General features: G+C 48.6%; 1 protein-coding gene across 8 annotated transcripts; it reads right to left on the bottom strand.

Moving 5' to 3' along the window:
- Positions 1 to 1,554: 1,554 nt before the first annotated feature.
- Positions 1,555 to 18,078, bottom strand: LOC103822768 (olfactory receptor 14A16-like). Of its 8 annotated transcripts, none has more exons than XM_050982962.1 (5): positions 17,700 to 18,078; positions 15,460 to 16,654; positions 15,231 to 15,324; positions 7,429 to 7,698; positions 1,555 to 2,572 (listed from the first exon to the last, which is right to left on the bottom strand). In XM_050982962.1, exon 5 carries the CDS (start codon positions 2,547 to 2,549, stop codon positions 1,620 to 1,622), a length of 930 nt encoding a protein of 309 aa, XP_050838919.1. In that variant the 5' UTR covers positions 2,550 to 2,572; positions 7,429 to 7,698; positions 15,231 to 15,324; positions 15,460 to 16,654; positions 17,700 to 18,078; the 3' UTR covers positions 1,555 to 1,619. The 8 variants fall into 8 exon arrangements, 7 of the variants coding, with proteins under 7 accessions (XP_050838919.1, XP_050838918.1, XP_050838922.1 ...); XM_050982961.1 differs by having other exon boundaries at positions 1,555 to 7,698; positions 15,460 to 15,613; positions 15,747 to 16,654; XM_050982965.1 differs by having other exon boundaries at positions 1,555 to 7,698; positions 15,460 to 15,914; positions 16,429 to 16,654.
- Positions 18,079 to 26,149: the final 8,071 nt, after the last annotated feature.

Raw genomic sequence — 26,149 nt, 5'->3', positions numbered from 1 at the left:
CCTCCTGAAACTGTGGTGACACCAAGTTGTCTGGGAGTGTTGATCTACTGAATGGCAGGAGGGCTCTGCACAATTCCCTGGACAGGCTGGATCCAGGGCCCAAATCCAACAAGGTGAGTTTTAACAAGTCCAAGTGCCAGGTCCTGCACTTTGACCACAACAACCCCTGCAGCACTACAGGCTGGGGACAGAGTGGCTGGACACTGCAGGCAGAAAGGGACCTGCAGGGTCTGATGGACAGCAGACTGGACGTGAGGCAGCAGTGTGCCCAGGTGGCCAAGAAGGCCAATGGCTCCTGGCCAGGATCAGAAATGGTGTGGCTGGCAGGAGCAGGGCAGTGATTCTTCCCCTGTGCTCAGCACTGCTTGAGCAGCACCTCGAGTGTTCTGTCCAGTTCTAAGACCCCTGCAGTAGGAAAGAAGAAGAAATTTCTTTCTGGGAACAGTAAAGAAAGCAAAGGTGAAGCAAAGGAAATGCTCAGGGCAGTTTGGGGCTGGCTGCCAGGCAGCCCTGGCTCTGAGCAACAGCGTCTGCAGTGGGACAAGAAACTCCCAGCTCATGGGAACAAATTTTCTGGCAGACTGCAGAGGCCAGGACAAAGCTGAGTGGTTTTCCTGCCATTACCTAGCCCTTTCTGGCCCCAGGGGCTGATGGCATTTGTGCTCCCTCAGGTTCATGTCCCCACATCAACAGCATGGGGGTGCTCCTGCCTGCTCTGTGCAATGCAACAGGGGCTCCCGAGCCAGTGCTGCCATGTCTGTGCCTGCAAGGATGGGGCACCTGTGTGAGCTGGGGCAGAGGCCAGGGCTGCAGAAGGGGGATGTTGTTGGCAGCTCCATGAGGACACTCTGGGACGCTGCCCTGAGCTGTCCAGCACACTGGGGATGGATCAGCCCCTGCTCTGCTGCTCCTTCCCATCTCCCCCAGGGCCCATGCAGAGCACCAGCCATGCTGTTTGCCCCCAGCCTGTCCATGGCCAGCCTGGGGCTGTTCATGGGGGTTTTCTCTGCTGAGCATTGGCCTGGCTGTGTTCTTGAGAGAGCCCGGGCAAGGAGCCTGGAGCCCCCAGGCCCTGGCCTGAGGTGTCAGTGCTGCCCCAGCAGTGCCCATGGCCTGTCCCTGCTGCAGCCCTGGCACTGCCACCCCCAGGGCTGTGCCCGGCCCCGAGAGCACTCAGGCCCTACAGCAACACCAGGGCAGTGGGGCAGGGCCATGGGAAGAGCACTGGCAACACCAAGTGCTGCTGCAGCTGTGCCCAGCTTGGTGGGCACAGCTGCTGTGCCAGCACTGATCTGCCCCCAGCTCTGCACACAGACATCGCTGCTGAAGCTCCAGAGAAGGCAACAAAAGGGCATCTCTGCAGAAAACTTTGATGGGAGATTCTTTAGTTCCTTTTAAGGCACCGAGAGGGCAGCCCCTCATTGACACAGTCTGTGGCCACAGGGAAAGTGGAGGAAAACAAAATGAGAAATGTCACAAACAATGACATTTCTTTGTGGATAATATGAAAAAAGTAAAACAAAGAAAAAGAACCTCCAAAATGAAACCATGAAGAAATATTAACTATTACTTTTAATACAAATCAAAGATGATTTTTATTACAAAAAATGGCCAGCATGTTAATGTTCCTGAAACCATCCAGTCGTCAGTGTCCACACTGCAGCCTTGAGCTCCTGGTTCCTCAGGCTGTAGATCAAGGGGTTCAGGGCTGGAGGCACTACTGAGTACAGAACTGACAGGGCCAGATCCAGGGATGGGGAGGAGATGGAGGGGGTCTTTAGGTAGGCTAGCAATGCAGTGCTCACAAAGAGGGAGACCACAGCCAGGTGAGGGAGGCAGGTGGAAAAGGCTTTGTGCTGTCCATGCTCAGAGGGGATCCTCAGCACAGCCCTGAAGATCTGCACATAGGAAAAAACAATGAACACAAAACAACCAAGTACCAAACAGGCACTAAGTGCAACGAGCTCAAGTTCCCTGATGTGGGATTTAGAGCAGGAGAGCTTGAGGATCTGAGGGATCTCACAGAAGAACTGGCCCAGGGCATTGCCATGGCAGAGGGGCAGGGAAAATGTATTGGCCGTGAGCAGTAGAGCAGTGAGAAAGGCACTGGCCCAGGCAGCTGCTGCCATGTGGGCACAAGCTCTGCTGCCCAGGAGGGTCCCATGGTGCAGGGGTTTGCAGATGGACACGTAGTGGTCGTAGCACATGATGGTCAGGAGGCAAAAATCTGTTGAGATGAAAAATACAGTCAGAAAAACCTGAGCAGCACATCCTGTGTAGGAGATGTTCCTGGTGCTCCAGAGGGAATTTTGCATGGTTTTAGGGACAGTGGAGCAGATGGAGCCCAGGTCGCTGAGGGCCAGGTTGAGCAGGAAGAACATGGGTGTGTGTAGGTGGTGGCCGCAGGCTACGGCGCTGATGATGAGGCCGTTGCCCAGGAGGGCAGCCAGGGAGATGCCCAGCAAGAGGCAGAAGTGCAGGAGCTGCAGCTGCCGCCTGTCTGCCAGTGCCAGCAGGAGGAAGTGCCTGATGGAGCTGCTGTTGGGCATTTGCTGGGGCTGCACATGGGGACCTGTTCATGGAGAAAGGACAATGAAGATTTAGAGGAGATACCTGTAACCATAATCAAAGCCATCTCCTGTCCACTCTCCCCTATATCACAGATGAACAGGCTTTTTTTTTTCAAGAGTTCTGGGGTATTTTTGTTAGCTCTCCCATGTCTCTCCAGGTATTCTTGGATATCAGAAACTCTCAGCATTTCTGCTGCACTCAGGAAGAACAGAGCAAGTTTTGTGATGCAAAGTGATGAGTGGAGAGTGAGGGGAGATGGTCTGTCATTCTGACCTGTTCTGAGTTTCTCTGGGCCTTAATATTTCTCAAATGGAGGGTGATCACCTTCCCATGTTTTCCCTAAGATGTCACCAGGTACTGCTGGGAACAGATGGATACACCAGGGCTCAGCTCCACATTTGTAGCCAAGGACTCACATTGCTCATTTCACCAACCCAGCAGCATTTCCAGAGTTACAACACCTCTGCCTTTCCCCATCAATCTTAGAACTCAGAGATGGTCTAGGACAGGTTTGCACCCTGGATTGAAGCTCCCAGCTTGGACTGAAATCTCAGGGAGACTTCCAAGTGTCCTTATGATGGCATTGGATTGAGAGACATGCAGCCCCTTCCCTGGCTGCACTGACAGCATTGCCCAGAGCCGGGCACTGGGGACAGCGTCACCCTGGGCCAGCTGTGCCCCCTGCCACAGCCCCCAGGGCCGGGCAGCTGCTCCCAGCCCTGTGCTCTGCAGAGGGAACTGGGCCCGGGGCTGCAGAGCTGCCCCACGGCTCTGCTGCAGCTCTGCCTGCACAGGAGGGGCTTCACACCTTGGAGCCCCAGCCTTGAGGGCAGAGGCTTGTCTGGGGAGATAGGAGGAAGGGGGCTTGTTCAGAGGGAGGGGCTGCACTGCAGGAGATCCTGTGGGGACCTCTGAACTCTCCCTGCCCCAGCATTTCTGGGTTTTGTTTTCTCTCATTGCCTGATCTTCTCTCTGCTTCCTGGAGATTTTCCTCCTGCAGGTGTTTCCCTGTGCCTGATCTCTCTGTGCCAGCACTCACAGACCCCAAATCTCTGGGCACTTTCCTTGGCCTGACGGAACCCTGCCTTTTTGCAGGGCACTGGCTGGGGGCAGGTTCTGTTTGCAGCTTGGAGAAAGGACAGCTCAGACTGAGCCTGATGGTCCAGCAAAGGTGCTGCTGGTGCTGTCCATGGGCAGAGTGGCAGAAAGCACATTAGGGATCTCCGGTGAACTTATTGATCACTAAAAGTAACAGTTCGGATGTCTCAGGCACTTGTCAGAATTCATAAATAATATTCATAATCAGCCTTTAATATTTATCCCCCCTCCCTGCCATTCTCCAGTAGTAGGAAACTGAATACAAAATCTCAGGAAATTTCCTTATTTTTATCTAAATCCTTGTCTTGGAAACATTCTATGACTAATCAGAACCCCTCAGCATGTCAGAGCTTCATGAGCATTTCACCTGCCCTGCACCAGAATTAATCGGAGTTGTATTCACAGAGTCTGTAGGCAATAGGATGTTCTAGCTGTAGGAGATCACTACAGGAGCTGCAGCTGCATTGTCCTGCAGCCAGAGGTTCCTGTGCCAAGGGCTTGCAGTGATTCTGCCTCAGCACCTTCCCAGCCCTGACTGATTGAAGCTCTCTGTGCCACTGTGCTGTCCCTGGAGTGGCTGCAGGCAGTGCCCCAGCCCTGCTGGGCTGGGAGAAAAAGCTGCTCATCAAGAGAAATGTGCTTTTGAAGCTCTTCTTGGTTACCAGGAGCTGCCTCTGTGCCAGGAGCCCAGCCCAGCTCAGCAGCACAGACACAGCACAAGGACTTTAATGACCCTCTGGGGCTTTGTGCTCAGGCCCTGAACATCAGTCCCTGAGAGGGAGCTGAAGAAACCTCTCCAGAACTCCAAGTCAGAATCCAACTCCAAAGTTTCTTGGACTTTTAATGGGTCCCACTGAGGGACACCACTGAGAAAGTGTCCCCAGGCCCCAGGCAGAGCAGAGAACTGGAGGCAGTGATGGCAGGTGGGGACAAAGAGAAGCCAAGTCTTGGTGCCCTGGGCCACAGCAGGGTCTGTGCCACCAAGGGCTGTGAGGACCCACCTTGTCCTGAGGCACTGGGGCCTCCTGGCACAGCCCCAGCCAGGCTGGGCACTGTCAGCCCCTTGTCCTGCCCTCTGCATCCCCCCCATCCCACATCCCAGTGGCCTCAAGGATCTGCTGGAAGGAGTCCCTGGGGAGCCTTGCTCAGGAATGGCCCTGGGGGCTCCTGAATGCTCCCAGGGACTGCAGGTTTTTCAAAGGACTTTGGGTTTGGCTTTTGCCTTGGAGTCTCTGAGAGGTTTGTGCAATCATGGCCTCCAATTATCTGCTGTAATTAGTCCCTGGAGAGGCTTTGTCAGTAACAACACTCAGTGGGGCTCATTAATGCTTCAAGGTACTTCAGTTCTTTTAAGGTACTTGGTGTTTCCCTTTTGATACAGACTCTGTGAGAGGTTTGTGCAATCATGGCCCCAATTATCTGCTTTAAGGAGTCACTTGAGAGCTTTGTACTGACAATCTGTGGGGCTCATAAATGCTCAAAGATACTCAAGGTTTTTAAGATTTTTTGGATTTTCCTTTCCACACTGAATCTCTGAGAGGTTTTTGTGCCTTCCTGGCCTCCAATTCTCTCCTTCAAAGAGTCTATGAGGTGCCTGTGTTAGGGATGGAACTCAGTGGGACCATTAATGCTTTGAGACACTCTGGGGGTTTTCCTCTGACTTGGACTCCTGGAAAGGTTTGTGCAATCTCCTCTCTGGCCAGGGGTTCAAGGGCTCAGCTCCAAATGCATCACGGGGCTCATTAGGATCAGGCAAGTCCTGACAAACCATGGCTCTATCTTGATTTCCCCCTGCTCTCATGCAGTTCATCAGGACGTCTTTTTCTGTCATTATAGGAAAATATTTCAAAAAGCTTCTAATAAATCCACATTCCTGTTTTAAACTGTGTCTTTTTCTTGTTAGAGCTGAATGCAGCATTCTCTGACTGATACTGACCCAGGGACTCTCCTGAAGAGATCTTGCCTGGTCAGAGAAGCTATGCCTTGACGTCTGACGCATTGTGGACAATCTTGGTCCACATTCCCCAACCCCATCCTGTCTCTTCTCTGTCACTTGGGGCCAGCTTTGCTTGGAGAAATGGCTGCATTGAGGCAAAGAGAGCTTTTTCTTCTTTTATTTTTGCAATCTAAAACTCTTAAGTTCCCCACTGAAAACAGACACCCACTTCAATTGTGTGCCAAGCCAAAGATGCCATCAAGAGTACTCCAGACCTGCCCTGGGCCAGCTGTGAGGCTGTGTGGAGACCCAGGGGCCTACCATTGGAGTCTCAATCTCCCAGGCATGAAGGTCTGGTCCCAAGTAAGAGGAATAGGCTTTCATGTTAAGGTGAGAAGCTTGCTTCTCTCATAGATCTTTGCATGCACATGCTGATTTATGTAAAGTTATGACATCCCATTGGCCTAATTGCCCTAGCTCAACCTCTATTGCCTGTGTTTGGTTAGCACGTATAATGTCCTCCTCTCTCTGTCCCTTTATGGCCCTAGTTTGCTGCATTCCTCCACCCCTCTTTCCCTACTGGCAGACCTGACCCCGGAGCCCTTGTCTGCACCATTTTCCCCTGTATCCAGGGGTCCCTGACCCTAAACTCCACCCTCACTATCCCATATAAGACCCTGTGCCCCCAGCTTACACCATGTCTTTGTCCCTGGGCCCTTTTTTGTCTATACCCTGTTCCTGTACTAATAAACCCAGTTTGCTGGAGATCATATGAAGACCCATCCTGCCTATTCTGGCAGCTTTCTGAGGTAGCAGTGAGCTTTGGGCTCAAGAGGGCCGGATGCTCCAGGGGCCTCAGTAGCACTACAACACTACACGTGGTGCCCAAACAGGGACATGATTCATTGAGGTCCCTGTGAGCTTCTCCAGCAGTGATCCTCCCAGCCAGACGATGCTGGAAGCTGTACGTCTTCGGGTCACCTGCAACACTGAACTCAACTCGAGTTTTATTGAGTCTCACTGAAGTGGAAGTCAACAATCCCTTCAATATCCGTGGGACCAACTTCGCTGACAGCCCCACAAGCCCCACTTTAGCTGAAGATTGTGCCTGTGAAACTGAGAGTGAGTGACTGAGTGGTAGAGAGCTGCCAGGAATTTGATTTTCTGTTTCTGTGGGTGGGAATTCCCTATTCCACTGGTGGCAGCTATGAGAAATAATCAGTCCCAAACTGAAAAAGATGTTTTTGGTTTTAAGTTTTGAGGAGTTTTGAATTTAGAGGGGAGTTTTTTTTCTGAGGGGAGTTTAAAACGTTTTGTTCACTGGTTGTTTAAGGAGTTTCCTGATATCTCTGTTGATTCTATCTATCAGTTATCATTTTGGGATAAAAGCTTTATATTTTACAACTACAAGGGATGTTAAAAGTTGGGAAATTTTATCTATTGTTTCATTCAATTTATGGAATAATTTCAAAAGTTCATGGTTCCAACCCTTTGTCCTCATTTATTCAATCCACCCCCCACGTTCCCAAACCGACGTTCCCTAAGAACAGGATGGGAGATAGAGCCTGACCTTTGGCACAGACAAGCCATCTGCTGCCTGCCATCTCCCCTCCTTTTTTGTCCTCTCCTCAGGGAGGTAGTATTCATGCTGCCCTGAGATCCTCCCTTGCCCACATTCTCGCATCCCCTGGTCCTAATCCCCCTTCCTATAAATCACAAGATGACAATACTCCTGTAAGAGAGACCGCCATTTCAGATTCCCTCCCTCCTTCATCCCCATTTCCTGCCTTTGCTCCAGGTGCCTCCCCTGCGATGGGCCCCACCTTGACGTCAAGTTCCACCCCTGTGTTGGATCCCTTCCCTGTCACTGGAAAGATCCTCCCCAGCATAGGCTCCACCTCTCCACTTCCGGGCCCCTTCTCCAGTCCAGCGTCTTCTGGTTCCCCCTGTTGAGAGTCTTTTGCAGATTGAGTATTTGCAGGACAATGGACATATTCAACCGATGCACAATCCAGCCTGCTTTGGATAATGGACAATGGACTCGTTCAAAACCAATGAATAAAGGACATATTCAAAAATGGGGTCGGTATATCCTTGAAAAAGATACAAGAAGAAGCCATTAGGACTCAGCAAGTTTGTCAGTGAGCTTGAGAAAGTAAGAAAAAAGAGAAGTTATGGGTGGGCCAGACGACCACAGCAAGATGCGTGAAAAATTAGATGATCCAATCAGCACCCTATTATAGACATGTGAACAGCTACGGTTAACCAATCATGTATAGCAAGAGACGTGGGGACGATAGAGACTTCTTATAAATATTGTCTTTTTGGGGATAATAAATTTGGCTTCACTGGATCATATTGGTAATGGTGTGATGTCCCTGAACCTCCGCACCCCGCACTCCTCCTTCTCCTCCACCTCCTCATCCTCCTTGTACTTCTCCTTCTCCTTGACCTCTTCCTCCTCCACATTTTCCTTGTACTTCTCTTCCTCGTCATCCTCCTCTTCCTCATTTGCATGCTCCTCGTCCTCCTCCTCCATCTCATCCTCATCTATCTCCTTGTCCCTGGACTCCACCTCCCTCACATCCTTGTCCTTGTCCTCTTCTTCCTCCTCCTCCTGGTCCTCCTCATCCTCCTCATCTGCCACCTCTGTGTCTGCCTCCTCCTCATCATCCTCATTGTCCTGTTCCTCCTCTGCCTCATACTCCTCTTCCTCCTGTTCTGCCTCTTCCTCGCCCCCTCCTCCTCTTCCTCCTCGTCCTCGCTGTTCTCTTCCTCAATGTTCTCCTCCTCCTCATCGCCCTCCTCATCCTCTTCCTCTGCCTCCTCATCCTCCTCCTCATCCTCCTACTTATCTTAATCTTTCTCATCCTCCTCCTCGTCCTCCTCCTCCTTGTCCTCTGCCTATTTGTCCTCATTCTCCTCCTCCTCCTTTTGCTCCCCCTGCTCAAACTCATCCTCTTCCTCATTGTCGTCATCCTCCTCCTCCTCTTCCTTGACCTCATCCTCCTCCTCCACATCCACCTCCTCTTCTTCCTCCATCTCCTCCTCCTCGTCCTCCTCCTTGTCCTCCACTTCCTCATCCTCCTTTGCTTCCTCAACCTCCTTCTTCACATTCTCCTCGTACTCCTCCTCCTCGTCATCCTCCCCTTCTTCATCTGCGTGCTTCTCCTGCTTCTCCTCTTCCTCATCCTTGTCTATCTCCTTGTCCCTGACCTCCTCCTCCTCCTCCACATCCTCGTTCCTATACTCATCTTCTTCTTCCTCCTCCTACTCAACCTCCTCATCCTTGTCCTCCTCCTTGTCCTCCTCCTCTTCCTCCTCCTCATGGTCCTCCTCCTCGTTGTCCTGCTCCTCCTCTGCCTCCTCAACCTCATCCTCCTCCTCATTGTCGTACTTCTCGTCCTCCTCCTCGTCGTCCTCCCCCTCCTTATCACCCTCCTCCTCCTCCTCGTCCTCCTCTTCCTCCTCCTCCTTCTCCTTTCCCTCCTCCTCCTTGTCCTCCTACTCCTCATCCGCCTCCACCTCCTCCATGTCCACCTCCTCATCCTCCTCTTCCTCATCCTCCTCTTGCTCCTCCTCATCGTCCTCCTCCACCTCATCCTCCTCGTCTTCCTCTGCCGCCTCCTCCTCCTCCTTCTCCTCCTCCCCCTCGTCCTCCTCTTCCTCATCCTCCTTGTCCACCTCCTTCTCTTGCTCTTCCTCATTGTCCTCTTCCACCTCATCCTCCTCATCTTCCTCTGCTGCCTCCTCCTCCTCCTCATCCTCCTCGTCCGCCTCCTCATCCTCCTCTTTGTCCTCCACCTCCTCATCCTCCTCACACTCCTTCTCTTCCTCAACCTCCTTACCCACATTCTCCTGCTACTCCTCTTCCTCATCATCCTTCTCTTCCTGATCTGTGTGCTCTTCCTGCTCATCCTCCTCTTCCTCCGCCTCATCCATTGTCTATGTCCTTCTCCCCAGCCTCTTCTTCCTCTACATCCTCCACATCCTCATCCTTATCCTCGTCCTCTTAATGCTCCCCCTCTTCATCCTCCTACTACTTCTCCTCATGCTCGTCCTCCTCCTTGTCCTCCTCCTCCACCTCATCATCCTCCTCCACGTCTTCGTCTTCATCCTCATCCTCCTCCTTCTAATCCTCCTCCTCTTCCTCCTCCTCTGTGTCCTCCTCCTCATCCTCCTCCTTCTCCTTGTCCTCCTCCTCCTCACCTTCCTTGTCCGTCTCCTCCTTCCCCTCCTCAACATCATCCTCTTCCTCATCGTCATACTCCTCCTCCTCCCCCTCCTCAAACTCATCCTCTTCCTCATTGGTGTCATCCTCCTCCTCGTCCTCCTCCTCCTCCACGTTAACCTCCTCTTCCTCCTCCACCTCCTCCTCCTTGTCCTCCTCCACGTCCTCCACCTCTTTGTCCTCCTAGTACTCCTCAACTTCCCTGACCTCCTTCTCCATATTCTCCTCGTCCTCCTCCTTCTCTTAATCCTCCCCTTCATCTGTGTGCTTCTCCCGCTCATCCTCCTCCTCCTCATCCTTGTCCTCGGCCTCCTCCTCCTCCACCTCCTCTACTTCCTTGACCTTATCCTCGTCCTCTTCTTCCTCCTCCTCCTACTCCTCCTCCTCATGCTCCTCCTCGTCCTCCACCTCCTCTTCGTCGTCCTCCTCCACTCATCCTCATCATTCTCCTTTGAATCCTTCTCCTCTTCCTCCTCCTCTGCCTCCTCCTCCTCCCCCACGTTCTCATCCTCTTCCTCCTCCTCCTTGTCCTCCTCCTCCTCACCCTCCTCATCTGTCTCCTCCTCCTTCTGCTTGTTCTCCTCCTCCTCCCCCTCCTCAACCTCACCCTCTTCCTCATCATTGTCATCCTCCTCCTCCTCCTTGTCTCCTCCTCCTCCTTCTCCTCCTCCTCCTTCGTGGCCTCCTCCTTCTCCACTCCTCCTCCTTCATGTCCTCGTCCTGATCCTCCTCCTTCTAATCCTTCTATTCCTCCTCCTCCTCCTCTTCCTCCTCTTCCTCCTCTTCCTCCTCTGCCTCCTCCTCCTCATCCTCCTCCTCTTTGTCCTCCTCCTCCTCCTCACCTTCCTTGTCCGTCTCCTCCTCCTCCTGCTTGTTCTACTCCTCCTCCTCCTCCCCATCCTTAACCTCATCCTCTTCCTCATCATCATCATCATCATCCTTCTCCTCCTCATCCTCCTCCACCTTCTCCTCCTCCTCTGCCTCCTCCTCCCTGTCCTAAACCTCCTTGTCCTCCTCCTCCTCATCTTCCCCCTCCTAAACCTCATCCCCCTCCTCTTCGTCTTCCTCTGCCTCATCCTCCTCCTCCTCCTGGTCTTTTTCCTCCTGGTACTCCTACTCCTTGTCCTCCTCTCCCTTTTCCTTTTCTTCCTCCTCCTCCTCGTCCACCTCCTCCTCCTCCATGTCCACCTCCTCTCATCCTCTTCCTCCTCCTCATCGTCCTCCTCCACCTCATCCTCCTCGCCTTCCTCTGCCGCCTCCTCCTCAACCTCATCCTCCTCTTCCTTCTCCTCCTCCTTCTCCTCCTCCTCATCCTCCTCATCTGCCTTCTCATCCTCCTCCATGTCTTCCACCTCCTCATCACCCTTGTACTTCTCCTCCTCCTCGACCTCCTTTTCCACATTCTCCTTGTACTCTTCTTCCTCTTCATCCTCCTTTTCCTCATCTGCATGCTCATCCCCCTCATCCTTCTCCTCCTCCACCTCATCCTCATCTATTTCCTTGTCCCTGGCCGCCTCCTCGTCTATCTCCTCCACATCCTTGTCCTAATCCTCGTCCTCCTCTTCCTCCTCTTCCCCGTCCTCCTACTTCTCCTATTCTTCCTCATCCTACTCTTCATCCTCCTCCTCCTCGTTCTCTTCCTCCATGTCCTCCTCCTCGTCCTTGTCTTCCTCCTACTCCTCCTTCTCCTCATCCTCCCCCTCCTCCTCCTCCTCATCCTCTTTCTTCTTGTGCTTGTCCTCCTCTTCATCCTCCTCGTCCATCTCCTCCTCCTCCTCATCCACCTCCTCCTTGTACTCCTCCTTGTCTCCACCTCCTCATCTTCCTCTTAGTGGTCATCTTCCTTGACCTCCTTCTCCATGTTCTCCTCCTACTCCTCTTCCTCATCATCCTCCTCTTCCTCCTCTGTGTGCTCATCCCGCTCGTCTGCCTCCTTGTCCTCCTCCACATCCTTGTCTATCTCCTTGTCCTCCCCTCCTCCTCCTCCTTCTCCACATCCTTGTCCTTAATCTCGTCCTCCTCCTCATGCTCCACCTCATACTCTTCCTCCTTCTCCTCCTCCTCTTTGTCCTCCACATTCTCGTCCTCCTTTGTGTCCTCCTCCTTCTCCTAGTCCTCCTCGTCCACATCCTCATCCTTATCCTCATCCCCTTTTTCCTCAACCTCCTCATCCTCCTCCTTCATGTCTTCCTCCTCTCCCTATTCTTCGTCCTCTTCATCCTCCTCCTCCTCCAAGTCCTTGTCCTCATCTTCCTCCTTCTCATCCTTCTCCTTCTCCTTGTCCTCCTCCTCCTCCCCCTCCTCATCGTCCTTCTCCTCATCGTCCTCCTCCTCATCCTCGTCATTGTCCTCATCCTCCTTCTCATCCTCTTCCTCCTCCGCCCCCTCCTCTTCCCCCTCCTCAACTTCATCCTCCTCCTCCTCTTCGCCCTCCTCCAACTCGTATTACTCCTCCTCATTGTCCTCCTCCTGATCATACTCCTCCTCCTCCTCCCCCTCTCAATCTCATCCTCCTCCTCCTCATCCTCCTCTGCCTTGTCTTCATCTTCCTCCTCCTCCTCAGCCTCTTCTTTCTCGTCCTTATCCTCCTCCTCCTCATCCACGTCATTGTCCTCATCCTCCTCCTGCTACTTCTCCTCCTCCTCGTATTCATCCTCATCCTCCTCGTCCTCTTCCTCGTCCTTGTCCTACCCCTCTTTCCTTCTCCTCTTTCTCCTTCTCAGGCTAGACCTCCACATCCACCTCTTCCTCCTCCTCCTCCTCCTCTTATTCCTCCTCGTCCTCCACCTTCTCCTCATCCTCTTTCACATTTTCCTCATCCTCGTCCTCCTCCTGCTACTCCTCCTTCTCCTCGCCCTCCTCTTCCTTCTCCACCTTGTCCTCCTCTTCCTTGTCCTCCTTTTCTTCCTCCTCCTCATCCTCCACTTCTTTGTCCTCTTCCTTCTCTTCCTCTGCATTCTCCCCATTCTCCTCCTTGTCCTCCACCTCCTCTTCTTCTTCCTCCTCCTCATCCTCATTATCCTCCTCTTCCTCATTTTCCTCCTCCTCCTCCATGTCCACCTCCTCATTCTCCTCCTCATTGTCCTCCTCGTAGTCCTTCTCCTTGTCTGCCTCCTCATCTTCCTTGTCCTTCTCCACCTCCCAGACTCGTCCAGATAAAATCAAGCCTGTTAACGAATGAATGAGTCCTTCACGGGCAATGAGTAGCCATTTCCCAAGAATGTCCGAAACACTCACGGAGCTGCACCTAGAAGAAATTACATGGAGGACTGGCGACATTCTGATTACAATTGAAAGAAGACTATTTCGAGAAGCTCAGAAAACCACCCAAATCTATAGACTGACTTTTGCATGAGTCTGAATCTGTATAGTCCCCATTATACATATGAAAAGACATACAGAAATCTTATGTCATTTCTGCTTCAAGCAGAATAAACTGTATATAAACTAGCTACTTGAAGTAGTCAGAGTGAACCATTGGGGAGATGCCGGCACTATGTCGGTCTGATCCAAGTTAACACAGCGTCAAAGTCCGAGGTTGACACTGTCTTGGCTGTAGCAGTTTTATAATATTCTATCTGGTTGTCAATCTAATAAATTTATAATTTTTTTCAAATAAATTTAGCTGCCAATTTGATCATTTACAGCAGTCCTAAACCGCCATAATGGATCCTTGCATGGCGCAGCTGTCCATACAGCTCAGAACAAGACGTGAAAACACATCTGACTGCACGTTTCCAAAGAGAGATATGATTCTGACAACTGGCTGAGCTCCCGAGTCAAAAGTTCTATGGCATTGGTGCCAGGCCAAGGACCACAGAGATCATGGATGCTAAGAATGATGCCAGGGTTTCTGATAGACCCCTCAAAGAGCTAATGTAAAAGACATGAGATACCCACTCACACAGAATGCACAATAGACAAGTGACACGATACACATTGGGAAGGCTTTGCCCTGCACACCTCAGCTCTGTCATCAAAAGTGACACTTGGCCTTTACAAGGCCTAAGGGGCCACTTCATCGACACCCCCATCTCCAAAGCAGATTCACAAAATCCTTCTGGTGGGTCCGAACCCAGCACTCCACTTTCATCTCCTCTATGGGTCAGAGCCCTAAATTTATCTCTCAGAAATCTGGAGATGCCGGTCAGTGTAAGATGCAAAAGAAGACCGCCTCACCATGTGGGAAATTCCTGTGCCACCAGGCTGTTGTCCCTTAGTAGGCTACATTAAAGAAAACCAAGCATCAATGCATGATCTTGGCAGAACATGGGCCAGAACCCTACTGTTGCGGTGTGATGTCATGGTTTGCCTCAGATACCTCGGGTTTCTCCCTGTAGATTTCTTCCCCAGGTGTGTCAATCATCTCTCCTTTCCCCCGCCCTGACCCCTGCTGAGCACTGTCTGTCAATCCTGGCAATCCAAAAGGGCGTCGAGGATTGGCAGAGTTCAAAAGATGCCTTACACCCCTGGAGGGACATTGAGCCATCCAGGTATCATTTGTCCCCTGAGACTTCCCCACCCCTACCTGGTTGGTGGGATCCCTACCCCTTCCTTCCCCGTCTCTCTGGGGTTAAAAGAGCCAGCAACCACGCGGTTCTGAGAGGTTCTGTAAGAGCTGTTATGGGATTCAGAGGCCTGTGGGCTGGAATAAAGCTCTGGATCGAAACCCTCTAGCAGAACCCGACTCCTTTTCCTTCACCTTGCCTTGAAGCTTCTCTGCCAGAGGTAAACCGGAGCTCCTGCATGTCTGGGCTTGTCTCTAGCGCCCAGCTGCAGCATCCAGATAGACAAAGGTGTCTCTGAGCTGAAAACACCACAGTTGCCACCTTTTGATCAAGCAGCAAGGGCCCAGGCACATCCTGTCTGGCTATATTGGTAATTTTTCCAATACCCTACAATTCTGGTACTACCCATTCTTCTGTTGTTCGGGCAGCACGCTTTGGCCATGCTCAGAAGCCGATGTTGTTGTCGCAGGGTACACCTGGGTTAAGAGGAAGGAAGGGGATGTGGAATTGCTGAAACCTGAGGGGACCTTCCCTACTTCCCCAATTCACTGCAAATCTTTGGCCGTGGCCAAAGGCTATGAGGGTGACACTTTTAAAAAGAAAAGGTGAATGCTTCGTCACTGAGTCCTGGACTACTTCCACAGGGCTCACAAGCGCAGCAAACCTGGTCCATCAGCCAGTTGGTGACAGGGGCTTGGAATACTTAGTGGATTGCCTAAAGCATACAAACAAGAATAGATGTTTAGTGTTGCACCAGAAATTGAGACCTCAACAATAATAACTGCTTCTTTCCACTGGCCACTGCTCACCTTGTCCACCTAACCTTGGCTGCTGATACTTCCTAAAAAGAACGTCAAGGAACAGTGCTGTAATAGTCACCACTTACAGTTCCACTGCAGAGACAAACGGTTACTGAGCTGCTCCGGGGAAGTTCCTCATCTAGATTAGGGTTTTTTGCCATGGATTTTATCCTTCTGCTTCTGAAAGAAAGTTAGGACAAAAGTCCACGGGCTGCAGAATAACTGCACATTTCCTAACATCTTGTGTCCATCTACAAATGGACAACAAGAAAACTTTTGAGATCTTTTGCCTTTCTGTGGCTGGAAAGTACTCACTAGTATTCAAGTTGGGAAGGAACTGGCAGAAAGTAGGGCACTCTGACAGCAGATGGCAAGTCTCCTCGGAGCGAGGTGTGCTCCTTGAATGTAGCACGACTACAGATCTTGGAGGCGGTATTGGGGTCAAGGTGCTGTCCTGGCAGAGTTTCTCCTTGCGAGACAGTAAAAAAGCTTTTCATTGAGATGCAGGCACCAGTTGATGCAAAATATGGTGCAACTGAGGGCTCCAAAGATAAGAGCCTGACACGAGCCTCTTTTGGCAGAAGCAGCGCAGTGTGGCCTACCTCTGCCTCCGCAGTGACATGTTCTACACGAATACACTTTTTCCGCTCTCTGGAATTTTTGCCTTTCTCAAGCATTAATAAAAGCATAGGTTTCCTCCAGTTTTGACACAGCTGCATGTAATTCGATCTGCAGCACTTCCTTTTATTTCATGATCTGCTGTTGACTCTCTGAAAAATGAGGGAATTCTATCAACAACAGTGTTTTCTTCTCTCTGTTTCTGTCTTTCTTACTATTAAGCTTTCTTTTGAGGTGCCTGTCCATGAGGGTAGCAGGTAATTTGATGCTGATGTTGCTTGCAGTTTCACTGTTACTCTTTTCACTCTTGTAATGAGGAGAAATTTTTACACAGTGGGAATGGTTAGGTCTGTAATATTTCTCAAGGGCTGTGAAGTGTTTTCTTGTAAATACACTATAGTCAAGGAGACCAGAAAAAGCAATTGCTTTTTTGCTCTATCTCCACAATTCCCTTCTTATCAAAGTTAGAATCATGTTACCCTTCGGAAGTGCGTGATTCTCTCAGTGCTCAAAATATAAGTCAGAAAAAATACCTGCTACTGCGGGATGGAGGAAAACTGCTCCCTCCATAATTTACTATTTCCGGCATCAGACTGCTATTGTTAGTCTTTAATTACTCTCTGGAGGGGTTTCTCAGTTTTTCCAGTTTATTCATTCCTGACTTACATGCATCCACTACAAAAAGCTCACTTTTTTCATCATTTGTAATCTCCACTTCATACTAGAGAAAGGCTTGCCATCTGGAAAGGCTGTTAGGGCTCTGTGTTCATGGGAGAATCTGGACTGAGAGGCAGTGTGGTGGCTCAGAACTGCTTGTCCCAGTGACTTTCATCTCAGAGGACAGGGGCTGTTTCTTCCAGCAGTGTAGATGAGAGCCTTTGGCTTGGAGAACCTAAAGTAGAACCAGGATAGAGGCAGCAGGTGAGTTCACAGCTGAGCACCATTCTTTTGGCTTTGCTTTCAGTAGTATAATACCAGGTTACTTTGGGAAGGAGAACTAAACAAGATAAGAAAGGCTCTGTGGTGATCATCCCACTAGACTGCTGCAGAACAAGGCACTAATGCCAGAGCTTCACCAGAGGTTTCATTCAGCTGCTGGTGGCATAACCAGGAAGCATGACAGAAACTCTGATGTGCTGCTCCCTCTGGGTTTTTGCTGGACCAGACATCTGAGTTTCGATTCTTCTGCAATAACTCATGGCCTTTTCAAAGCATCACTCCTCTGACACTTTTCATGCTGTTTTGCTTCCCAAAGGTGCATCCTGCATGGTTCCCTTGTGCTGGAAAATGAGAGCCTCCAGCTGCAAGCATTTATTAGCACAAACAACTTCTACCTTTAAATTACGGCATTGAGTGGGACAGGGTTCAGTGCCCTGCGGAGAGCACTACTTTGCAGTTAGACATGCTGATTTAAAAACTCTGAGCTGCAATTTGAAGCAGTTTAGGTTTTTACCACTCAACTGTAATGTCCCATTTACAGCATTTGTCCTTTGGAGCAGGATAGAAATTGACTCTCCCCCTTGTTTGCAGACATTCTTTTGTATTGGCAGCGGCTCTAAATATGTACCAATTAAACTTAAGTAAACCACTTCTTGTGTAACTGCACATACAGAACAAATGCTTTAACCTGGATTCTTCATTTATCTTTCACTTTTACATTTTTTAATGTCCATAGCTAGCTGCCTCGCCCTCTTTCATGGAATTGGACATCCCATGAAAGACCCCCAAAAAATTCATACTGAGTATTCATGGTCTTATTGGTTCATGTCCTGGTTTAGGGCAAATTTGGGAGAGAATCCCCAAAAAGGGCTTCTACAAAAACAAACCCACACAGCCCCTCCCCCCAACTGGTTCGGGAAGAATTCCTCGGAGAGAGGTGGAAAGAACCTGTTTATTTGACAATCACAGCACCCCCCAACACACAGAATGAACAATACCGGATGACACCACTCTTCCACTGCTCTGAGAAAGATGACAAATTCAGAAAGTCTCTCCTGGGGGTGGTCGCTGTTATCAGTCCCTCCGGCGCTGAGGCAGCTGCTGCAGCCACAAGGTGCAAACTCTCTCTCGGTGTTCTAAATCCCAGTCCGGAGCAGTCAGCAGGTCCAAACAGGGTTGGGAGGGGGGTGGGGAGGAACAGTCCAGAAAGGAATTTGGACTGTTTAGCTAAATTAACTAATGAGAAGGGGGAAAACAAAAAGCAAGAGCAAGCAAAACAGAAGCGAAGCAGAAGCAAGAGCGAAAGCAAAAAAGCAGGGCAAAAAGCAAAAAAAGCCAGCAACATGCACTGGTGCTATCTGGATGTCTCGCTGAGTGGCTGATAAGAGGCCAAAAACAAAACTCTCACTGTGCCAGTCTTAAAGGCACAGAACATAATATCCAGCATAAATTACACACATGTGAATGGGGATAAGAGTCACCCTAGAACAGTTCATGGAATGGTGTAGGTCAGAAGGGAACCTTAAAATTAATCTTGTTCTGATCCTCTTCCATGGACAGGAAAATATTACCCTAGAACATGTTACTCAGAGCCCTGTTCACTGGGTCTTGCACACTTCCAGGGCTGGGGCAGCCACAGCTTCTCTAAGTAGCACCTATGCCAAACTTCTTTTTGTAACCAATGTGCACTAAATATTTGCTTCTACCTTTTCCAAATACTAAGGGATCTTGGCTTGGGCAACATTATTTTAGGAGTGGAAATGCACAAGTTGTTTTATGTGAATTTTTAACCTGTAATGAAGAATTTGAGGGTTCTTTGCTTTTTCTATTTTTTTTAATATGAAGATGGATGGAAATCATATCCTGGTGTTCACCCAACTCTGAGGTTCATGGAAATATTTTACAGAGACAAGAAAAGTAATGGTTAACATTTTTTAAAATACCATTTCTCTAAATTCCCAACTGGTTATTTAGATCCTTTTTTAGGTGCATTCCTCCAGCAAGAGGAGGGGGAGAGCACAGCCATAGGCAAATGCACCCTTTTCGCAATAGGTCAGATGCTGACTATCCCTCTTTATGGCACCCACAGCAGGTTGGTGTCTCTGAATGGAAAGCTGTCTCTTCAGACTCATATTTTAGCCTTGACACGTTATGACAGGTTTTTAGTGCAGAAGTGCTTGCAACATTTCACTGCTTTGGAAGCAGCGGGGAACAGGCAGCCAGATCCAGCTCCTGACGAGGAGGTGTCAGCAACTCTGAGCACCACAGCCATTACTCTTGGGGAGGAAATGACCTAGGATTCTTCAAATGGCCTAAGAAGACCTGAGACAAATATGTGACCTCGAAGTTGGAGTAAGACATCCAAGAGAATGACTGGGTGCTAAGACGTGAGTCTGTGTGGCATTATTCAAGAAATAAGTGCTTATAGTTGCAGGAAGTTTTTTGTAAAACCAAGGCTGTCTAAAAACCGAGAAAAAGAATGTTGGAACAGGAAACTTCCCATTGGGACCAGGTGATTTACAAGGACATGGGCCCTTCTGGTTTCAGCTGTGCTTATTGGTAGTGGTGGTGGAGGAGAAATAAGAGTTAAATCTTGAAAAATTACCAAAGATCAGTCTACACTTCAGAGTAGCTGAGGAGAGCTACACTTCAGTTGACAAGTGCTGAGGAGCCAGAGCTGCTGCAGACTTCATGATCTCAATGGCTTGTTCTGTATTTATCTCCTCAATTCTGTCTATCCAGTTAGGCACACAAGAGTTGCACCAAAAACGGCTTTTGACAACAAGTTGTTTCTTCTTTCCCAGTTGCCCTGGGCATTGCTGTGGGATTTTTGTGGATATATTGTGCTCTGACGAGATGGTCACTGCTGACACAGCCTGGTTCCTGGGGCTGCCAAGCACCCACCCATACTGTTCACATCCCGCTCCCTGCCATTACTTCATCACAAAAAAGGGACTGAGCATGTGAAAGTGATCTTTGAACCAGCTCTGTGACTCCAGAGTGTATTTGGGTGATGAGCCACCATGGTCCCCTGCAACTTTTCCCATCCGGTGGTTCTCTGCATTCACAAGCACTCAATGCGTCTGAACACCTTCATTCATTAGCCTGTTTGACATTTTATACAACTTTAGCCTCCACCTGGAAGTTACAACTACAGTCATTTCAGCAGGCCAGTACTGAGGGAAAGCAGTCATAACCAGCTGGTGTCCTACAGCTGAGACCTCTTCATCCATTTATAAGAACATTCTCACTCATGTCTTAAAACCCTCACAGGCCAAATCCAGGCCAGGGAGTGCACTTGGACAACAGCAGCACTGAGCGACTTTTAGACAGGGCTTACCCCTGGGCATGTTCAGCACAGAGGTAATTCTGAAGATCACAATGGACTGTGGGGAGCTGTGTACTCCAAACTCTTCTATCAGTGGGGTGCAGCATGAGAAGGGCGAGTTGGTCATGGCCAATTTCTGTGACCACCAACAGGAGAAATCTTGCGCCCTTGTTGGTCTCTGATGTTTCAGGAAGGAAAGAACCTTTAACACCACCTTGTAGGTAAGTTTTGTCTTTGGAGTTCCTCCGGCGGCAACTCACAGAATTACTTTGATGGAGTCATCTCCAGAGCAGCCAGGGCTGCTGACAGTTTGCCTGTTGCTGGATTACTTAATGAGCAGATTAGTTAGATAAAAGGTTAAACAAAGTATCAATTGGCTCAGCTGCCATCATCAGCACTGAGAGCTTTTGGTCTCCTGCTCTCCCTGATCTACTCATGCTGTTTAGGCTCCTTGCTACTCCTTCCCTCGGGCCCTTTGGAGGGAAGGAAAGCTGATGTTGCTGGATGGCTCAGATGTCCTTGCATCAGGACAATGGCTGGTGTTACCCATAAGAAGAATTCATGTTGACAAAAAAAACTGATTCCTCTTCTCTCTGTAATACCAAACCCATCCTGCAGCATTGGCAGCATCATTGCAACACTGTTGGCTTCCTCACAGCCATGAGTTATCCTCAGGTTTAATTATATTGTGTGCTTTTCTGTGATCCATTTGTTTTAATTGAATATTCCTTGGTCTCATTGTGTCATTAAACACTTGTTAAGTTGCTGTTCCATTTTGGGTTTGCCTCAGAAAATTAAGTGACAACTGCTCAGGATATATAGCCAGACAGACCCAGGATTTCCTTGTTCGTTGTGGGGTGAAGAATAGCACGGGTATTCCAGGGAACTCCACAGGACAAGATATTATTTAGCATACACATCAAGTACTGAAAAGACTGCTTGATAAACAAAAAAAGGGGGAAGATGGGTTGGGCTTACAGGATAGAGTGCTGAAAGCAGTCTATGTTATGAATCATTTACACTTAGTAGGTAATCGTAGTGAAAAATCATCAATAATATATGACTCAGGTTTGCAGCAAGATTTTGAATTGGTACAGCAAGGACAAAAAGTTCGTTCTAAATATCCTGGGATAGCCTTATGGGAAGGACATGCAGATTTACTAAAGGAGAGAAGGGGTTATATTTCCATCATTACAAAGAACCCCGTTAGACACCAGTGAAATTGGTTCATCTCTGGCTTGAGAAGGACAATCTGATCCCTATTATCAACAATGCACCAACAACCAGCGCTACCTGAAAATATCAATTGTCCTCAGAATTGCGAACACTTTTTATTGTCTTTGGGTGACATTAAAATGTGTGGCTTGTGGATCATATGGGGGATGTGAATTTAAAGGAAGGAGTTTCCCAAGGTGTAGAGAGTGCAGACATTGGTACTCCAAAAAATTTAATACCTGCGTGGTGTTATCCCAAATGACAGGAATAATGGTTAAATCCCCTGGAACCTGTCCAGAAGCACTGAATTTTTGTGAGTCTTGGGAGCAATTGGGACAGGCTTTTCAATGTTGTCATAACCAACTTCTGAAGCTCAAGAAGAATGAGAGAGAGAACAAAATCAAAGCCACTGAAAGCAGAAAAGGAATATTTCTTTCTGGGACATAGGGAGTTAGACCTGAGCAGTGGGAACAAACAGAAGAAAGGTGGGAGAAGGTGGGAGAAGATCAAAAGGAGACGGAATAGGAGAAGAGCACAAAGAGTAAGAAGCAAAGTTAGTTTCAATTTTATCTCCACTCTCATAGCGAAAGGGTTCTTTACCGATGTTGAGGAAGAGGAAGAATCTTAAATTAGACATGCATTGCTTTGTAAGTCTCTCTCTGTTATATGTGGCACCATCTGTAGTGCGGAAGATATTAACGCGCCAGGATGGCATTGACAAAATATGCCGCTTACTTGGGCCAGTGCTACTGGGGTGGACTTTTTTTTGTTTATCCTTAGCCATGCCAGAAGACCCTTTCATCACATGCTTAATTGGTATCCCAATAAGTAACTTGACTGGTTTTGCAATATTTATAGGGGTTGGAGGAAAACCATTTGTGAAAGAAAATAAACCAAGCGATAGTGTAACACAAGCAAGGGTGACACAAAACTGGACATATGCTAAAGGCTGAGGAATAAGCTAAAAGGCTTCCAAGCAGGTATAATGTGTCCTGGTTTGAAAGGAAGTGGTTGTATTTTTTTGGAGACAGTGGTTAGCCCAGTGGGGGCTCAGGTGTGAATATTGGCATCTGTTTGGGCCAATGAGGAGATGGTTCCGCCTCTGAGAACACAGGGTATAAAAAGCAGAACTCACAGGAAGTTGTTCTCTTGCTTTTCGGTGAGCAAAGGGTTTGGGTCAGTTCTCTCTCCCCCTCTGGCTGTAGGCCGGGTGGGGGAGGGGAAAAGGCCACGAGGCGGCGTGAGGTAGGCTGGAGGCCTTGGATCTTGGAGAGAGAGAGACTGGGGCGGGGGGGAAGTGAGAGGATGGAGGGGTGGAAGTAGTGAGAAACACTGAGCAAATTCCCCCCCCCCCCTCACCCCGCTTCCTAGAGATGAGAAAGAGAAAGGAGAGAAAAGAGATAAGATGCGGCTTGCAGCTCCTGGGAAGTCGGCCAGAAGTAAGAAGAGAGTCCTGCACCCATAAGATGATTTTTAACCCTTTTTTTTCCCCTCATGATGGAAACCTTCCGAACGTTGATCCTCCCGGAGGAAAGAGATAAGGCTGGAACAAGAAGAAATGGACAAGTGTAATGAGAGGTTTGTGTGAGTAGGGTGTAGTGGAGATAATGAGAAGAATTTACTTGGGAGGAGATAAGTAGAGCAGTTTTTGGCTGAACTTTTTCTTGTATGCTGTGGACGGACTAACTTTCTATTGTAACACAGAGACTGCAGTTTTGGGGGGAAAGCAATGGCTCGGACCCAAGAAAGGCAGTGAAGAGTGGTGATGGGCAGAGATCAGAAATGAGGAAGAGGATCTCTCTCGTGAAGCCCTAGCCCTGGGGAAATGGGGGGGATTTTATTATCCCAAAATGGAGAGACTGTCGTTTTCTTGGAACTGACCAAAGAATCCTTAAAAAGAGAAACCCCAGAAGCAATCGTCTGGTCCATTTCCATGGTGAGAGCATGGAATATGGAAAGGGGTTAGTCAAGAGATGGTGGTACAAGGAGAAGACTCCTTTCCCTTTAATAGAATGAATTGATTGTTTGAAGGAGGATAATGGACTGAGAATTAAAACCTGGGAGATGGGGACTGAAGGAAGATTTGAGTTTTTATTGTATGCTGTAATGTGGGTTGAGAGGGGGAGGAGAAATGTGTTTGAAAGATTTCCATTCTGTTCTGTGTGTGTGTGTGTGTGTGTGTGTGTGTGTGTTAATAAAGTTTTTTTTCCCTTATTCCTAAGTTGGAGTTTGCTTGCTCTGTTTCTGATCACATCTCACAGTAGACACCAGGGTGGATGTGTTTTCATGGAGGCACTGGCATTGTGCCCAGTCCAAAACCATGGCAAATAGCATAATCACAGAATGAAAGTGGCTTAGAACCGCAAGAATTAGATTTGTTGGGATCAGTACCTGGAAATTATCACCTGTTTTTTAAGTACTTTTTAAATTTAAAAACAAGTTATGTAATCAACATCATAATCCCATAATGCAAAAATAATAGTGTCATCCTTACCTGCAATTATCCATTGTATCAAAACGTGACCAAATATTGCCAGAAATGGACTTATTGTGGAAATGCTGGTGCAAATGTGAATATAAGAAAACTTCCACACAGTGTCTTTTTAATCTTAAAGGATAGGGCATGGCCCGCTATTCCAATTAAGGCATTTAGTTGTCCTTGCTACTTAGGAAAAAAAAAAGTTTGCTGAATCAAATTATTTTGGAGAGAGGGACATAGCAAGGGAACTAAAAGTGCAATCACATGCTTAAGACCTGATTATGAAAATCGTGTAGAGTTTTGGGGCGTTCCAGCAGGAATACTATGACTCTTTACTCCAGGCATTAGTACTGCTCAAGATTTGGCTATGCTCAATTAGTCAGGACGCTGGACAGTAAAACTCTAAAAGTAACATCAGCTATTGTAATTAAGATGCTCATGGAAGCAGTTAGCATTACGCAAGGCACATTGCAAAAAACAGCCACTATTGAGATTTTGGTTGTAACCACTTGAGAACGAGTGGGAGGGGTGTAAAGGCACTTATTCAACAAAGCTCTCTGACCATTCAAAATCCATTCACAGGCAATTGAAACAATTACAAGACACCATGAAAAAATTGATGATGAACCAGAGCAGTTTGGGTGAATGATTTGAGAAATGGAGAGAAAAAAATTGTGCAAGGGCAGCACCATTATTAGTTAGTATTAGATCACAAATGACTATTCTATGCAACATAATTTGAAAATTTGTTGCCTATCTCCAAAACTAAAGCTGCCAGCAATGAGGACCCTGCAAGTTCTTAGAGACCCAAACTCCACCTTTCATCTGATACCCAGACCCTGGGGAAATGACTTCTTTTTCCCATGCAAAATGGCTTCTGTTTGCAGCCATTTGGCCTGGCTAAAAGAGGGAACCAAGCTATAAATTTGCCAACGTGGCTGGATTTCTCAAACCTAAAGCTGCCAGCAACTAGGACCCCTCATGTCCTTAGAGCCCCAAAAGCCAGCTTTAAACTGATACCCGGACCCTGGGGAAATGACTATTTTCCCCTCGGAAAATGGCCTCCGTTTGTGGCCAATCGGCCTTGCCAACCATGTGGTGCCAAGATAGAAATATAAAAACTATGCTGGATTTCTCAAAAACTCAAGCTGCATGCAACTAGGAGACTGCAATAAAGCCCCAAAGGCCAGCTTTCATCTGATACCCATACACTTGGAAAATGATTTCTTTTACTCACAGAAAATGGCCTCCATTTGTGGCCACTCGGCCTGGCTGACAGAGGGTGCCAAGCTGGAAATTGGCAATCTTTGCTGGATTTCTCCAATACTAAAGCTGCCAGCAACTAGGACTCTGCAAGTCTGTAGAGCTCCAGTCACCAGCTTTACTCTCATGCCCAGACCATGGAGTAATGACTTCTTTTCCCACAGAAAAGGGCCTCTACTCTGCCTGACCAATAGAGGGCACCAAGCTGAAAATAGAAAAACTATGCCAGATTTCTCCAAAACTAAAGCTCAAAGCAATGAGGACCCTGCACATCCTTAAAGCCCCAAAGGCCAGCTTTAAACTGATACACAGACCCTGGGGAAATGACTTCTTTTGCTCTCAGAAAATAGACTCCATTTGCAGCTACTCGGCCTGGCCAATAGAGGGCGCCAAGACAGAAATTGGCAAACTTTGCTGGATTTCTTCAAAGCTAAAGCTGCAAGCAACTAGGACCCTGCGCATTCTTAGAGCTCCAGTAGCCACCTCTCATTTGACACCACAACACTGGGGAAATGATTTCTTTTTCCCATCGGAAATGATCTCTGTTTGCGGCCACTCGGCCTGGATGACACAGGGCGCCAAGTCCAAAATTGGCAAACTTTTTGGATTTCTCCAAAACTAAAGCTGCCAGCAACTAGGAGACTGGGAGTCCTAAGAGTCTTAAAGGCCACCTCTGTGCTGATAACCAGACCCTGGGGAAATGATTTTTTTTCCCCACAGAAAATGTCCTCCCTTTGTGGCCACTTGCCCTGGCTGACAGGCTAGTGCCAAGCTAGAAATTGGCAAACTTTGCTGGATTTCTCCAAAACTAAAGCTGCCAGCAACTAGGACCCTGCAAGTCCTTCGAGCTGCAAATGCTACCTCTGTGCTGATACCCAGACTGTGGGGAAATGACATCTTTTTCCCATGGAAAATACCTCCATTTGCAGCCACTTGTGCTGGCCGACCATCTGGTGCCAAGCTGGAAATTTGCAAACTCCCTTCCTGTTCCCTGATTGGCCCTCATCTTGGTACTGCCCCCAGACCAGGTGGACCCTGGTGTTCTTCTGGGGAGAGAGAAAACTGGACCCTGAATGTGTGTGTGCCTTGGACCTGAACATCTCACCAATGCAGCTGAATTAAACATCTGTGGATATTATGCAAAGGTCCTTTTTGCTTCTTTA

The sequence above is a fragment of the Serinus canaria genome, chromosome 22 (genome assembly GCF_022539315.1).
Source record: "Serinus canaria isolate serCan28SL12 chromosome 22, serCan2020, whole genome shotgun sequence".
NCBI classification, from domain to species: Eukaryota; Metazoa; Chordata; class Aves; order Passeriformes; family Fringillidae; genus Serinus; species Serinus canaria.
Note: the sequence above shows the minus strand (reverse complement) of the source record. Positions and strands in the feature narration are given on the sequence as shown.